This window comes from Zeugodacus cucurbitae, chromosome 6 (assembly GCF_028554725.1).
Source record: "Zeugodacus cucurbitae isolate PBARC_wt_2022May chromosome 6, idZeuCucr1.2, whole genome shotgun sequence".
NCBI lineage: Eukaryota > Metazoa > Arthropoda > Insecta > Diptera > Tephritidae > Zeugodacus > Zeugodacus cucurbitae.
Window position 1 is genome coordinate 49,882,580 of NC_071671.1, and position 15,481 is coordinate 49,898,060.

At 34.6% G+C, this 15,481-nt stretch overlaps 6 protein-coding genes across 6 annotated transcripts; 2 read left to right on the forward strand and 4 right to left on the reverse strand.

Moving 5' to 3' along the window:
• Positions 1-2,049: 2,049 nt before the first annotated feature.
• LOC105217388 (2-acylglycerol O-acyltransferase 2-like) lies at positions 2,050-7,743 on the reverse strand. Its single transcript, XM_054233667.1, has 8 exons — positions 7,369-7,743; positions 7,196-7,300; positions 6,355-6,581; positions 6,184-6,284; positions 5,994-6,125; positions 5,572-5,895; positions 4,618-4,793; positions 2,050-4,532 (listed from the first exon to the last, which is right to left on the reverse strand). Exons 3-8 carry the CDS (start codon positions 6,475-6,477, stop codon positions 4,375-4,377), a joined length of 1,014 nt encoding a protein of 337 aa, XP_054089642.1. The 5' UTR covers positions 6,478-6,581; positions 7,196-7,300; positions 7,369-7,743; the 3' UTR covers positions 2,050-4,374.
• Positions 7,744-7,782: 39 nt separating this feature from the next.
• LOC105217386 (kinesin-like protein subito) lies at positions 7,783-10,218 on the forward strand. The gene is made up of 5 exons (XM_011192359.3): positions 7,783-8,480; positions 8,545-9,137; positions 9,196-9,605; positions 9,671-9,851; positions 9,920-10,218. Exons 1-5 carry the CDS (start codon positions 7,934-7,936, stop codon positions 10,022-10,024), a joined length of 1,836 nt encoding a protein of 611 aa, XP_011190661.1. The 5' UTR covers positions 7,783-7,933; the 3' UTR covers positions 10,025-10,218.
• Positions 10,219-10,467: 249 nt separating this feature from the next.
• Positions 10,468-11,256, reverse strand: LOC105217385 (protein FAM136A-like). The gene is made up of 3 exons (XM_011192358.3): positions 11,114-11,256; positions 10,894-11,058; positions 10,468-10,826 (listed from the first exon to the last, which is right to left on the reverse strand). Exons 1-3 carry the CDS (start codon positions 11,198-11,200, stop codon positions 10,638-10,640), a joined length of 441 nt encoding a protein of 146 aa, XP_011190660.1. The 5' UTR covers positions 11,201-11,256; the 3' UTR covers positions 10,468-10,637.
• A 77-nt stretch (positions 11,257-11,333) lies between these two features.
• Positions 11,334-12,275, reverse strand: LOC105217384 (protein FAM136A-like). The gene is made up of 3 exons (XM_011192357.3): positions 12,060-12,275; positions 11,817-11,981; positions 11,334-11,753 (listed from the first exon to the last, which is right to left on the reverse strand). Exons 1-3 carry the CDS (start codon positions 12,144-12,146, stop codon positions 11,565-11,567), a joined length of 441 nt encoding a protein of 146 aa, XP_011190659.1. The 5' UTR covers positions 12,147-12,275; the 3' UTR covers positions 11,334-11,564.
• A 300-nt stretch (positions 12,276-12,575) lies between these two features.
• Positions 12,576-13,436, forward strand: LOC105217382 (28S ribosomal protein S28, mitochondrial). The gene is made up of 3 exons (XM_011192355.3): positions 12,576-12,968; positions 13,029-13,150; positions 13,209-13,436. The coding sequence occupies exons 1-3, from the start codon at positions 12,663-12,665 to the stop codon at positions 13,375-13,377; spliced, it is 597 nt and encodes a 198-aa protein (XP_011190657.1). The 5' UTR covers positions 12,576-12,662; the 3' UTR covers positions 13,378-13,436.
• Positions 13,368-15,020, reverse strand: LOC105217383 (probable inactive tRNA-specific adenosine deaminase-like protein 3). Its single transcript, XM_011192356.3, has one exon. The coding sequence runs from the start codon at positions 14,625-14,627 to the stop codon at positions 13,488-13,490; it is 1,140 nt and encodes a 379-aa protein (XP_011190658.3). The 5' UTR covers positions 14,628-15,020; the 3' UTR covers positions 13,368-13,487.
• Positions 15,021-15,481: the final 461 nt, after the last annotated feature.

Sequence of the window (15,481 nt, forward strand, 5' to 3'; positions counted from 1 at the left end):
TGATCAACTCAAAGAATTCATGACGAGCTCTAGTCTATATTAGATTGAATTTTCGAACTCAGGCCTAAAAGAGTAAGAGAAACCCTTTGATGTTAAGTACCGGAACTAGAAACATCTTGTATGAATCAAAAAAATTCGGTTACAAATTTATTTCCGGTTTCAGCTAAAGTGTCATTACCTCCAAGTGTATTTCCTATAGGTCGAAACTTGCATATATAGATTATGCAATTTTCAATGTATTAAGATTAGTAGAATATTACTGGTAATGATAATAAAATAATTTTTCAATATACCGATAAATGTCAATGGGTCAAATAAGTTTCAGTCCCCATATAAAAGTCACTATTCTGAGTCAAGGTCATATCAAGGTCAACTTTAGTAATCACATAAGAAAGTCTGTATCTTGTAACACTATTCTCAAAATTAGTACTGTACAGTTAAGATCAAGGTCATATAAAGGTTAAAGCTCATTTTCGTTCCCACGATGGTCGGGTGTACGTGAATCCGGTATTTTACTGTTAACTGTGTAGAATTTTTCAAATTTACTTTTTGAATATTTTCTTCCGCAAATTTTTCGAAAATTATCAGTACAACCGTTAGTTCCGCTTTCCGAACGCAAACGTACATCTCCAACGCAAACACAGAGCGAACGAATTTACAACGCTTTGAAGCTTCTGTTCGAAACAATTGCGCGAATTCTTACAAAATTTACATATTTATTTTAAATGCATGTATGTATGTGTGTATATAATGAATAATAAATGTAAATGCGCTTGTAATGCACTCGCTGACACTTTTATTGCCTTTTATTTTGTTTTGTCATTCATTGCTGATAGTATTTTAGTATTTGTACTCAGTGTTTTATTTTTGCAATGTTAAGGCTATGTGTGTGTGTGTGTGTGCATGTGGGTATGTGTCATAACTGACCAGTGATCACTGTTGACCGTGAGTGACGTGTACAGCGCGTCACCGCTTGGCAACTCGCTCGCTGCCGCCTGCCTGACAGCTGATAAAGTGATCGAACAATGAATATATGCATGTGTGATATAGTTTTACAATAGATTTGTACCCCACATTATTCTTTATGCTTAATTTATTTTTGTTTTTATTACAACAACATATGCATAGTTACTTGGCTGCTTCCCCCAATTTTCTGAAACTTAACGGGCGTTTGTTGATTTTTTTTTTCAAATACTTTTATGAGTGTTATCAAACGTCTGGGCACTTGGGAGAAAGCAACGGTCGAAATCAGAGGTCGCTAATAGTGTACCATGAAGTGTCCTCGAAACTACTATAAAGATATTATATAAATTTGAATTTGTAGGTACATATGCCTTGCTATGATTTACCGTTTAAAAAGATAAGTATGCGTGTGAGTACAATTCGAAATATGTGTGTTCACACACTATTTGGACTATGGAATTCTCTTATCGGTCTTTAAATTGTGAACAAATGATTCATAATCTACATTCGAAAGCATATTTAACTAGTTGTGAGTTCCACTTTGTACCCAAAATTGCGTGCATTCAAATAAATAAGTGATTATCATCGCCATTTGTACGCTTAACTACTTTTATGACTGAATTAAAAGGCAATTTCCAATCATCGCATTTTGGAAATTAGCATTTATCGGCTAGACGAAACTAAAATCTACCGATTTTTCTTATATAAAGGGTGTTTTTTTAGAATCGCGTATAGAGATAGCTGTCAAACCAGCTGTCAAAGTCTAATATTTGCATATTTTAAGGCATAAAGCTCGAGTAACCATTATCATACAGAAATGTGGCTGTCAATTAACCATTTATGTAGTACAGAGTCCAGTTAGAAATCTTTTTACGAGTTTACGCCCATTCAAAGATCTTTACTGATACTGATCACCTGGAAACCAATATTAGATACATTATTGCCTTGTTGAATTCGGTTATACTGGGAAAAGTTGTGACCATTTTGAAATAAAGATTCAATAGCTCCAGAACAAGAACCTACTTGAATGAATTTTCCAATTTTTTTATTACTTTTATGTTTTATTTAAAACCATTTTTTACAAATAGCAAATATTCTTCCTCTCCTTTATGACTCTTTTGGATATTATGCCTCAAGTAATTTAAGCTTTGGTGGCTTGGCTTTCACCATTTTTGCGCCCACATCAAAACTATAGAGAAATGAAATCGATAAATTGGTTTAGGAACTTCGGACAAACGAAATATAGATTTCAGTCTATCAACTTCCGAGCGTTTGAGGAGTATAGACGAATCAAGTCGTAAAGGTACTTATCAGAATGGGAGGTGTCTCGCTTTTTTCGACTACTTAGTAGAACTTGGAACGCTATCTAGCTCTACAGAATCGGTCCAGACAGAGCAAAACCCTTTTAAAAAGAAACCTCTTTCGATTAACAACTAATGGGGATTAAAAAATCTTAGAAGTAATTATCGGACTTTATTATTTATTATTGCTGATATTGATATTATCGGAAGCAACAACCGCGCCGTTTGTTGTGCTTTTTCCCGCAGGAAAAATAAGGAAGCGAAGCGAATGGGTCTGGAGGTGAATGAGGATAAGACGAAATATCTCCTGTCATCAAACAAACAGACTGCGCATTCGCGTCTTGTCTCCCACGTCACTGTTGACAGTCATAACTTCGAAGTCGTATATAATTTCGTATACCTGGGAAGCAGCATCAACAACACCAACAATGTCAGCCTCGAAAACCAGCGCAGAATCACTCTTGCTAACAGGTGCTACTCTGGACTGAGTTGGCAATTGAAAAGTAAAGTCCTTTCTCGACAAACCAAAATCAAACTCTACAAGTCCCTCATCATTCCCGTCCTACTTTATGGTGCAGAAGCGTGGACGGTGTCAACATAAGATGAGACGACACTAGGAGTTTTCGAGAGTAAAATTTTGCGCAAGATTTATGGTCCTCAGAACATTGGCAACGGCGAATACCGCAGACGATGGAACGATGAGCTGTACGAATTATACGACGACATTGACGTAGTTCAGTGAATAAAAAGACAGCGGACACGCTGGGCTAGGTCATGTTGTACGAAAGGATGAAAACACTCCGGCTTTGAAAGTGTTTGATGCAGTACCCGCCGGAGGAAGCCGAGGAAGGGGAAGGCCTCCACTCATTTCTATTTCTAGGTTTGCCGATTTCTAGGTTTCCAACGCGTCTTGTATTATAAAAAAATACTTTAATTTCTACATTATCTCTATTGACATTTTCGTAAAGTTAAAAGGGCCATAGTCCTTGACTTCAAGACGTTTAACTGCTCGTCGACCTTAAGAATTTTTCTTCTGGCAATTGTGTATGAAGCTTTAGTTTTCAATGAGAATCGCGCTGCTGTGTATATCGATAGAATTTTATTGAAATGATTTAAGGTCTTGAACAAGTCTTGTAGAAATAAGCCGTTAAATAGCCGAAGCGCAATCGATTTATTGATCTTTTTTTGAAAATTTGCAACTTAGTGGTTGAAGTCTCTTATAAAGCAACACCAAAGCCACTAATTGACTTTGAAGCGCCATGCAAACATTCACCCAACTAATAATTTTATATTGACCTCTGCATTGCCTAGTTCAAATGATATAAACCATAAACATACACACGTACAAACATACTAAATACATTACAATTACACAGTTGCACTGCGATTTGCTTTTAAAACATGTTTTTCAACTTTTTAGTAAGCATTTTACACCATGACTTCTTTACACTTAATCACATACTCGTATGTATATGAGATAATTCTTATAGCTGTTCATACATACATACAAACATGTTTATTACATTTATATTTAATAGCTAAATTACAGCTAAAATGTTCACTAATTAAAGAGCCTTGAAACATGTCTTGATAATTGCATCTTTCAATAAAGGTCGTTGACTTTCATTGTGGTTAAATGTATGTATGTGCATATGTCAATGTTGGATATGGAAATATCAAGATATGGAAATAAATCCCTCTTTTAATTTACTGTTATATGTAATATTACGAAATGTTTTGTGATCAGCGCAGATTCAGTAGTTTTAGTAAGGTTATGTTCAATTACATACAAATCGTTGTTGAGAGAAGAATAGAGGTATCAAAATACGGGAGCGTGGTGAAAACGATATGCTATGAGATTAAAGAGACTCTGAAAACGATCGAAATAAATTTTGAACTTAAATATAAAGATAAGAATGGAGAAATTCAGTCATCTAATGATGTTAAGAACGGCGATTAGATGAATCTGTAATTAGATGACTTTAGAACATTCCTTTAAGATTTCAGGGCATCTACCCGAAAAATTACTGTTTTTTTTATTACAAAAAAATTCAAAATCATCGTAAATTAACTCAACTACCAAATCACTTACGCATTACAATCAACATTACTACTTAATTACCAGTTTGACATTTTCATGATTCTCTAAGTATTCAATTTTATGTGTCTCAAATAATTCCCTTACACCAAAAACGACTTTTTGATGAATTTCATCAACATATTCCGGTTGAGGGTTGTCACTTTGTTGTACTTCAATGGGTTTGCCAACTGTTGTAAATATTATAGAAAGCTTAATAAGTATTTTTAAATATAGTAATTAAATACCAAATAAATTAAATTCAGCATTACTCACCCACTTGTACAATGCGACGCTTAAATGGTATTGGAAAGCCACCACGCCCCTTTACTAGTACTATCGATATACCAAGCAAATATTTTATTATCAATTGCCAATACAAAGCCCATTTCCCGTCATAACGCTCGAAGCTGTCCACCTCACCAAAGGTGAAACACGGAACGATGGCAGCGCTAGGGGAGATGGTAAACAAGAATTTTATATATTGGCCGAAGGATCTTCTATATATAGTTCGGAGTAACAAAAAAAGTATAAATACATTTTTCTAAACAATGGCAACTCTAATAATATCTTTATTTCTAGGTAATTAGCATCAAGTCCACTCCTAAGTATCTTTTTCTTCTCACGTGGTTGGCTCAACTTACGTCTCCAGCTTATCTTTCTGGTTTAAACCCCATCAGAGCCTAGTCTAGACTATCAAACATTAGTCATTTTTGTAGGGGTTTTCCGAAAAGAAAGTCTAAATTGTACTAAAAGAGGTATGTAAGGCATTAAATTTAATGATACTTTTCAGTATTATTCAACTTGTCGGATTTAGTCGGAAGTCGGGTAGACAGGGTTCCCACGAAACTGAAAAGTCGGGTCTATGAAACTGAAATGGACTCAGATTTATATCTGGCCAAGAACAGTTCACTCGACAATATTTCCAAACCAATTTTAAGAAGGTTGCTGGTACTACAATACTTCACAGGGTCGCGTCGGCTCCTTGTCTTGGATACAAAATTCTGCTTTGATTGAAGAATACTATTGAGGTTAATCTATCTCTGGACGAAATCAGCGTTATTACTAATTACATATACTAATTCAAAACTGCCGTGGGAAAGTGGAAGAATTCACGACGAAATAGATAATCGAAACATTGGAACATTGTACCGCTTTTTTTGCATGATTTGTATGATTATGTTGGTGCAAAATAGATTTCTGCTTTTTAAGAAGCAATACCATACTTACCCACTTTTAATAGCCACACGAACGAAGCCTTTACGTCTCAAAAATGTCAACACATATTGGTCCGGACGAGAGTCTAAAGCCTCCTGTGCGCCACCAACCATAATGAAAACACCGTTAGATGTGTAACCATCATCCTGCCAGCGACTGGTCAAATAATGCAACAGCGACCTTTCCGAGACCGAAATAAAACCGCAAAATCGCAAATATTCATGGAAAAATGGCGTCAAAAAGGTGGCATTCAAAATCGTCTGTTTCGGACGAATGCCGGGAAAGAGTGCGAGCCAATTGTCGATGTCAAATGTGATGTTAATGGAGCAGCCATAACTGTTCGTACAAAATGTAATTTATATACAATTTTATTTAAAATATTATATTATTTATTTAAAATATCAACAATCTCCACATTCCATTTGAATACTTACGTAACAACACCGTGTGGAAAATTCGCGAATAAATAATGCCGATTAGCAGGTAAGTCTACAGTTTTCACTAATTCGATTGGAAAATAATGGCGTAGTTGCTTCCAAAACCAATTACTGCGCAGGAATCTGCAACTATATTATGCAAAAATTTTATTTGTATTAATCAAATTTATTTATTTTTTAATCTCACCCGTTTCCTTTGATGTTCCATGAAATGAATTTCGCGCTTGATAAGTGAATATAAAGAATGTAGCAGACTATCAATATCCTCCAAAAGTAGTTGCCATAAAGCTAAAATAATGATTAATAATATTTTACATTTTATAATATCTTCATTAATATTAAATAAAAAATAACTCACAAGCAAGCAAATTGTCACGATCCAGCAACACGGGAATACCATTACGACTAAAAAAAAGTATACTATGGCAGCAAGTAGTCCTATAATTTTCTGAAACCCACATCCTTGCTTTATTTTTGCCATATTTTTAAGATTTCTGCTTTATTCTTAAAATGTACCATTAACTTTTGTGTCACAACGCCAAGTGTTTAAAGCTGCCGACCGTTCATTTGTACGCACTCCAAATGCTAAAATAAATTATATTTATTGTAAAAACTAAAGCTTTAAAATTAATTAAGCCAATTATTGACATGGTTTTTATGCCCCGAGGTGTTGCAGTATACATTTTTTACGAATTTTATATAAATAATATGACATCTAGAACATGGATAAAGAAACTAGTATTTGTAACTAGCATTTTTACTAGTTTAGGCTTCTTGAAAATCAATAGCTCTTAAAGTTGCTCTTAAAACAATTCTGCAGATGTCTCACTAGGAAATAGAGAAGTCATACGGTGGCTGAATCGAATACAAACCGATAAACTCCACACCACTACGTCAATGTCACACGCTCCCGTATACAACAGTATGCTAAATAGATACTTATTCCTTCTAAGTTGTTTGGGTTTATTCAGTTGCTTATCCAACATGTCTTCCGTCCCACAACACAACTTGTATTCTGAATTTGCTGTTGGGCAATTTCATTAGACTACCTTTTTTACACAACCAATATAACAACAACTATTTAGTAAAGATTTCTGAATTTCCAACTGTCGCATTACCAAGTATTTTCCACAAGTTTCCATCTATATCTATCTAAAATAGACCAACTATGTAGTTTAATAATTAGAACATCTAATTACCAGCATTTTCGGCAAATCCTTTTGAATATTGCAGTAGTATATACATTTACTTATCCAAGCTCGGCGCTGATATCTTCGACAAACAACCATCACAAACCAGCGTATCTGTGCTTCAATGTAATTGAGTACTACTAAATCAGAAAATATTCAAATACGGACTTAAAAGTGCTCACTCAATGTCCGGTTAGCGCCAATTCGCCATTTAAAATGTTTTAAGTTTATTATTTCGTCTATTTCCGGCTGACTGAAACCAAAATTTAAAACAAATTGACAGTCATGAACCTTTTGCGTATTCACAATGCATATTTTGTGAACTTTCGTGGAAACGAAAATTTCATTCACTTAAACTTAAAGACTATTAATGTGCCACTTATATAAGCTAAGCAGTATTTCCTCTCAATGCATTCACATGTTTATATTCATAAATAATTCGGCGTTTATTGTATATTCGATTTTAAATACAAATTTAAATCTGTACACTCCGCTATTGTGAATCACAATTTGCTTAAAAGAATGAAGAAGCAGTGTTTATATTCGCATAATTTATTTTATAAATGGAACGGTAACCCTACGAGTTTCGCTCAATTTTGAATTTAACCAGCCGACTGCCATTATTTTGTATTTGTTCTTGCGCCATTTCGATATAAAATAGTTTTACGATTTTATCTTGGTTTACAGTTAATCTTTCAATAATTTCTATATTTTTATAAAAAGGTTGGGGAACTAAAGCGGTTTATAATGTCAAATTCCATATCTGAACATAGTTCGCTTGGTAGCATGTGTGAAGAAGTGCGTCCCTCTTTCCTACGTGCGCGTGATCCATCTGTAGATCGGTGTTTTCGACCGCGTCCTGACCGACAAGTAAGACTTTTCGATGAAATAACAGAGGAAGGCCAAACTGAATATAACAGCGATGCTGATGTTTCATCTTCTTACGAAGACGTCTCCACACCATTAAGTGAAGCCAGCAGTGATCTAAGCGCCGATTCAAACGCTGCTTTAGTATATTTACGTTTAAAACCTGTCACACAATCATCTACATCGTATACAATTTCGCCTGCTGGTAATGTGCTTATCACCGGACCACCTAATGATACATCATCTACCAGCAACAACAAAAATAAGATGGAACAACATTATAGTTTTTCTGCAGTGTTTGACAGCACAGTGAAGCAGGATGAAGTGTATCGTATTTGTATAGCACCACGCATTGAAAATCAGACTGACAGCTTTACAGTGCTAACATACGGCACATCGGGTTCGGGCAAAACATTCACATTACTGGGTAATTTGCGATTTATAAGCTTAACTAACAAAAACAATAAAAAAATATATTTTGTTAAAAATAGGTAACCCCAGTTATCCTGGTATTGTGCCGCGGGCGGTAGAAAATATATTTCGTATGAATGCGTCCAATATTTATCCACAACCTGCAATCAAATTAGAGAAAGGTTGCGCTTGTATATTGGATGATGAGGCACTAGCGCGTGAAGAAAACATGCGTCAGGTATTGTTAGAGTCATGCGCCGGACTAAATGCAGACCATGAGCTGCTGGAGCAAACGATAAAAGCCGAGCATGACTTTCAAACACTGGTGCAACAAGAAGTGTCCGTTTTTATTTGGATATCTTTTGTCGAAATATACAATGAATTAGTATTTGATTTGTTGGCACCACCAACACAACAGCCAAAAACCAGTCACCATATGGCGCAGCAACAACAACGAAAGGGTTTAAAAATTGTAACGAATGACGGCAAGGTTTTCATACAAGGTCTAACCTCAGTGTATGTGAAATCATGTTCAGAAAGCTTAAAGTTATTGCATTGGGGTTTACAGCATGTTTCTTATGCATCCACGTCTATTAATGCCAACTCGAGTCGCTCGCATTGTATATTCTTTATCGACATAATTAAATATTACAGCTCTGGTGTTGTTGTCGATGTAAGTCTTTGAAATATAGCTGTATTGTTATACTAAGCTGGTTACTTTTTATTTGCAGACTTCTTATAAATTCTGCGATTTAGCTGGTTCTGAACGTTTAAGTAAAACGCGAAACGTTGGTTCGCGCCTCAACGAAGCAAAAGGTATTAATACATCATTGATGACACTAGGCCGTTGCCTGGATGCAGCTAATAACAATAAAAAGTTGAAGTCAAAGGGTCAAGTGATACCAGTGCGCGAATCCAAATTAACTATGCTGTTACAAACTGCATTATTAGGCAAAGAAAAGCTAACGATGATAGTGAATGTCACACCTATGGATACATTTTATGAGGAAAATATGAATGTGCTGCGATTCTCTGCGATAGCTAAGAATATAACATTCAAACAGCCAGCGAAGCCGGTGAATAAATCGCGTTATTCGTTCGTCGTTGAAAAGGCGAAATCAGCAGCTGAAGAGATCATATTGTAAGCCTTTGAAACTAAAATTTTAAATTTTGTTGTATTAACATGTTTTTATATATCGTGCACAGTTTACGCAGTGAAGTGGAGCGCTTAAACTCGGAAATCGAATATCGTTTGCTTGAGCAAGAAAGACTTTTGCGCAAGGAACTGGTTGAATCATTTGAGAAGAAATTGGAAGAGAAGCAGAACGATTACGTTCAAAACTTGAAACGCGAACTACAAATGCAGCAACGTATGCATGATTTAAAGGTATATAATTTTTATTAATTTCCAGTTTATTTAGTGCTAAAATATTATTATTTTTTTTTTCAATTTAGATCGCTTCTCTTAAACGGCAATACGAAAACCAAATTGAAGATCTGCGTGAACAACTCGAAGGTGATGATGAGGAAATAGAAAAGAAACGTCGAACATTGGAATAACAGTAGCCTAATTATGTTCCATTATTTAAATTTATTTGTATAGACTACATTGTTGTATTAGTTGAACTTTATTATACATTTATTGTATTTGACTTTAATATTATTAAAATGTAATTTCGTTTCCTTACTTTTTATACTGGCGCTGTGCCATGCTTTTTGAAATAAATGGAAATTGAAATTTTTTTCTTAAAATACGTTTTTAGCAACAATTGATTTTAATTTATTTTTTCTTCAGTTGTTTAAGTGTCAAACTAAAATGTTTGTTTTGTAATTATGCTGCCGCAATCAACTTTGAATTCGCCTTACTTTTTAAAATTTACCAAGCAACAAAGAAACGAGCAATACAATTTGTTTTCTAATTAAACAAAAATCTTCAAATTAAATATTAAAACTAGTTACCACACTTGTTGATGAATTTTTACACATTATAATGCCGCAACGGATTAAAATATTTCAAAGACTTGCTTTTTAATAAGAAAGTTTGACGTTTATACAAATGTTTTCCATCTTTGATCATGATATGATTTTGAAATTCGAACTGATTCATAAAGTATTCATACATACATTACAACATAGTTTTTATTAAATTGTATTTACGCCTATGAGCTCCTTGCTATGCTTGTGGCAAAGCTTGAGGACCTTTCTCCAAGACTGCCTTAATAGTCTTCATCATAGTTGGTATGAGACCGATATGTCTGTCCACACATGCCACAGTACAATATTCGAATTGATATTGATATTTGGAGAGTTCGGCTTCGCTAGGGTTTAATGGCAGTCTTTCACGCGCGTTCTCGCTGCATTTCTTAAAAGTGTATAAGTTTAAACTATATAAGTTAAACATAAATAAATATTATTAAGGCAATGCACACCATGACACAATTTTGCAAACGTCCTTGAAACTGTCCCAATTCTTGTTGTAAATAATCCTGAGCTTTAGTTAGAGGCACAGCACAACCCTCAATACAAGTCTGCACGGTATCTAAAGTTCCACGTTGGTCGTCACAACACTTAGATGCACACAAATGCATTTCAGACTGCGTGGAATAAAGTGTTCGAGTGATACGTTATTTTTGAAAGCTGCATACTCACCTGCATTTTGCGTAAATGGCTCGAGTACATTTCATTGATCATATCGGATACGGCGCGTTCGACGCGTTTACGTTGTTGCTCTATCATTTACGAGTAAATACACTTATGTGGGCTGTTAAACGATGAATCTTTACGAACGATTGTTAGCCTAACACATTTGGTAAAATAAATTCGCATACAATTTGTTAAATTTGAATTTTCCTAGAAATAAACTATTGCCAAAATATTTGTTTGACATAAATTCTAAATGCTTTTCTTTATTACTCCACATTTATATTTTTTTAACAAACAAAACAATTGTTCCTTATTTGCTGTTCAATTTATGTTTCAACATAATCGTCACAAATGGTATTCATTTTATAAAGTTCTATGATTACACATACGCACTCATATCTTTTTCATCATCAAGATACTTGGTAATATGTGGCGTTAGTGCTAATTATGCTGGCAATTAAACCTGAGGTATGGACTCTGGACCTTTCGCCAATACGGATTTTATTGTTTTCATCATAGTAGGTATTAGTCCGACATGCTTGTCCACGCACTGTATAGCGCAGCGTTCAAATTGATCGGTATATTTGGCAATATCTGATTCGGAGGGATTGGCCGGCATTTTCACCTTGACATCATCGTTACATTGCTTAAATGATAAGAAACTAAATCAAGATTATATACTTTTTAGATAGTAAGCTTTATGGCTTACCATAACACATCGCTGCAGGCGTCCCTGAAATTCACCCAACTCATGTTGTACATAGTTTTGTGCGCGTGTTAAGGGCGCCGAACATCTGTCCACACATCTCTGAACGCTGTCAATGCTGCCATTCATGTCCTGGCAACATTTAGCCGCACACAAATGCATGTCTGTCTACAATTAAATTACGACGATCACATACATAAGTTTGTAAAGTAAACATTCGATTTTGATGGTATGTCAACTACTCACCTGCATTTTACGTAAATGACTTTTGTCCATATCGTCTACCATCTCGGTAACGGCACGTTCAATGCGTTGTCTCTGTTGTTCGATCATATTTACAATTTAATTTAAGAAAACTTAAAAAATTATACAATAATTGTGGCTAACTGCAATTCAAGTGATATGATCAGAAAATAAGAAAACGTGCAGCGATTAGAACAATTGATAAGTAAAGAAAACTGGATAAATGTCAAACTATAGATAACCCTCTAAACAGCTGGAAGCAGTGATGCCGTGTTAAAGAAATTTAATACGAAGTCAAATTGTACTATTACAGTAAAATGTATAGAATTGCAACCTAAAAATTGTTTAAAATTACTCAATAACCTTATTTGTGCATAAACCGTTGTTTACTGTTGATTAAAAATAAAAAAAATGTATTATTAAATTCAAAATATATCAAGCACACACATATTTATTTTTATATAGTGCTCAATGTTAGTAAAACATCATAAATGCAACCCCAACAGCTGTTGTTATTGTCCTATATGCGTTTGACATAACACTTTCTAACCTAAAATAAATTATACGCTAATACGAATCGCTTAAATTTACTATTTTTCAAAAGAAATGTATTCTTTATATAAAATAAGCGCAGTGGCTATTCGCGCGCCACAAATTCCAAATATTTTACCACGTCTTTCAAATATACACAACTCGCAAGCACTTCGAACTTTGTGCACAAGCAAGGGTGTTACAGAAGACCCACAAAATGCCATTGTAGAAAAGGAAACACCAGCGGCGAGTGCTACTAGTGTAAAAAGTGGATTTGCATTAGCTTTTGATAAGCACACAGAGGCGACTACTAATAAACCTGAAGAAGTTGTTGACGATGAAACGTTTGCTTCATTGTTAAGGAAATCGAAATTTATAGATGTAAATATTGACGAATATTACTTTTAAATATTATGAAAATAAAGTATTCTTAAATATTAGTTAGGTGATGCGGAAGGCAAGCTTGTGAGTGGCAAGATCTTCCATGTCGTTGGAGATGATTTATATATTGATTTTGGCTGGAAGTTTCACTGCGTATGCACACGCCCAGTACGTAATGGCGAGTAAGTAGATACATTGTTTGTAATAAGAATATTTATATTAATAAATTGTGAATTTTAGGGACTATGTGCGCGGTGCCCGTGTGAGGTTGCGCATCAAAGATTTGGAACTCTCAACGAAATTTTTGGGTTCAGAAAAGGATTTGACTATTTTAGAAGCTGACTGCCAATTGCTTGGTCTGTTATCATCACCTGCTAGACAAAGTCCAAAGTCATTAAATGTGAATTAAAAAAAAAACTTTATTTACATAAAATATAGTCATAATCAATACAGAAAATATACAACATATTACTATTTACTTATAAAAGAGGTTTTATAACACTTATATGTATTCCAATGTCAACTGTAGATTACATGGTTTGAATCCTCTCCTTGCTTCTTACATTGAAACACTTCATAGTGGTGATTTAACTCTTTGATTGCGTGCAGCTTGAAACGCGTAACCAGTGCACCATTGTAAGAGCGTTTTTCGAAATAAACTCTTCGCGCGCGACTATGTACCAGGCCCATTGCACACATTAGACACGGTTCTTGACTTAAATACAAATCATATCCAGTACATAAATATGGTCCATATTTTTCTAAGTTATCCACATTAAGAGTAGCATTTTGCTCAATGTCGTCACATTTTAATTTAGCTCTCGGTAATTCTGCACCAATTCGTATATCTTTAAATCTCTCATCGGTACGTATAAAGTCCAAATAACGTTTAGGAATACCACTTATGATAGGATTCACTTTTACATCGTTATACAATTCTTCATCATCATTTGCGAATTCATCTGAAACCTCTTCTCGCCAAGCGCCACCGTCTTGTGTACGTGCAACAAAATCGACCAGCATCATTGGGCAATGCATTACTGGACTAATTGATGCACGACTACTCGCCAGAGCAACAACTGACTTTGTGCGTGGATCAATGCAGATGCCACAGGGTTTGTCGTTTTCCATACAATTTTTAATTGTTAACAACAAATGCATAATGTTAGAATGGAATTTACGCTCCTTCTCATTGAATATACTTCCATTGTGTAATGATTCCATATATTTGTCTGGATGAAATTTGCATGGCCAACATGTTTGTGCCAACTCATATTGCCAACGTAGCATAGGCGGCAAAGCAGGAACGTCGTATTCACGTATATTTTTGCACAAAATATCAACCACTTCATTACCAAGCCCTACAGATTCTAAATATTGCGTTATGTTTTGATCCTTCAAGTCGCCAACTTTACATAAAATTATATCCAGTTGCCGTACACGTTTCAAATGCTGCAGGTTCATTTGTTCCAGCGGTAGCATTTTACTTAGTTGGTACATTACATTCGATATTTGGCGCTTGTTGTCCAATTCGCTTAGGTAAACTGTAACACGTGGAATCTCCTTCGAGTATTCATCAGTCAATATAGCAGATGCATACCATTCGGCATTATCGTTTAATTTCAAACGTTTTATTGGCCGAGAGTTGTCTTCCGCCATAGTAAAACACAGTTTAAATAAATATTAATGTATAAAATAGTTAATAGAAAAAAATACACCAACATGTGTACATATGTTCAGCTAACTTGCTTTTGTCGCTTCTCCTCATTTTCTAAACAATTATAAACAGCTGTTTCCTCTTTGTCAAAAAAAAAATAAACAAATAAGAGCAAAAGAGGGTGCGCTGATGAACCATTGAACTGGTTTTAAAACCGCAAAATTTTTAAAAAATAATTCTTTGTGAAATGAACCAAAAAATACACTCTTATTTATGCAATATTTTTTTTTTTATTAATTAATGAATAATTTTCACGTTTTCTTTTTACTTTAATTTTGTGATGATTTAGAGCACTGGTAACTGCTCTTGAAATAAAAACAAACAAGTCAAAAATCAGCCGATAAATAGAGAGAAGAAGCAGAAGCTTTAAATGCTACCATCTTTAGTTTTAAAGTGCATGTTTGTTATTTTTATTAAGTTTCTTTGTAAAACTGTATAAAAAATATAAAGCAAAGAATATATAACAATTTCTGAATTTTCGAAACTTATGATTTTTATGTCATATTGACTTAACGCCTCTCATATGGTGCTGTTAGTGTTATTGCAAAAGCTTTACAAACGTAGTAATTGGACAGTGGCATCACCGGCAGTCGGGTGATAAAATTTGGCAGCAACAAAGTTGTTGAAGAGCTTCATTTGGTGAAATTGACAAATTGATTGTGAAGAAAGCAAACAACGCAGCAATTTTAATTTTAATCAATAATCTTAACATAAAGTATCCTTAAAATAATTCAACCGACATCACGTGCAAGTGTTTGAACGTACAGTTATTTTGCTCGGCAACAACAACCTGCCC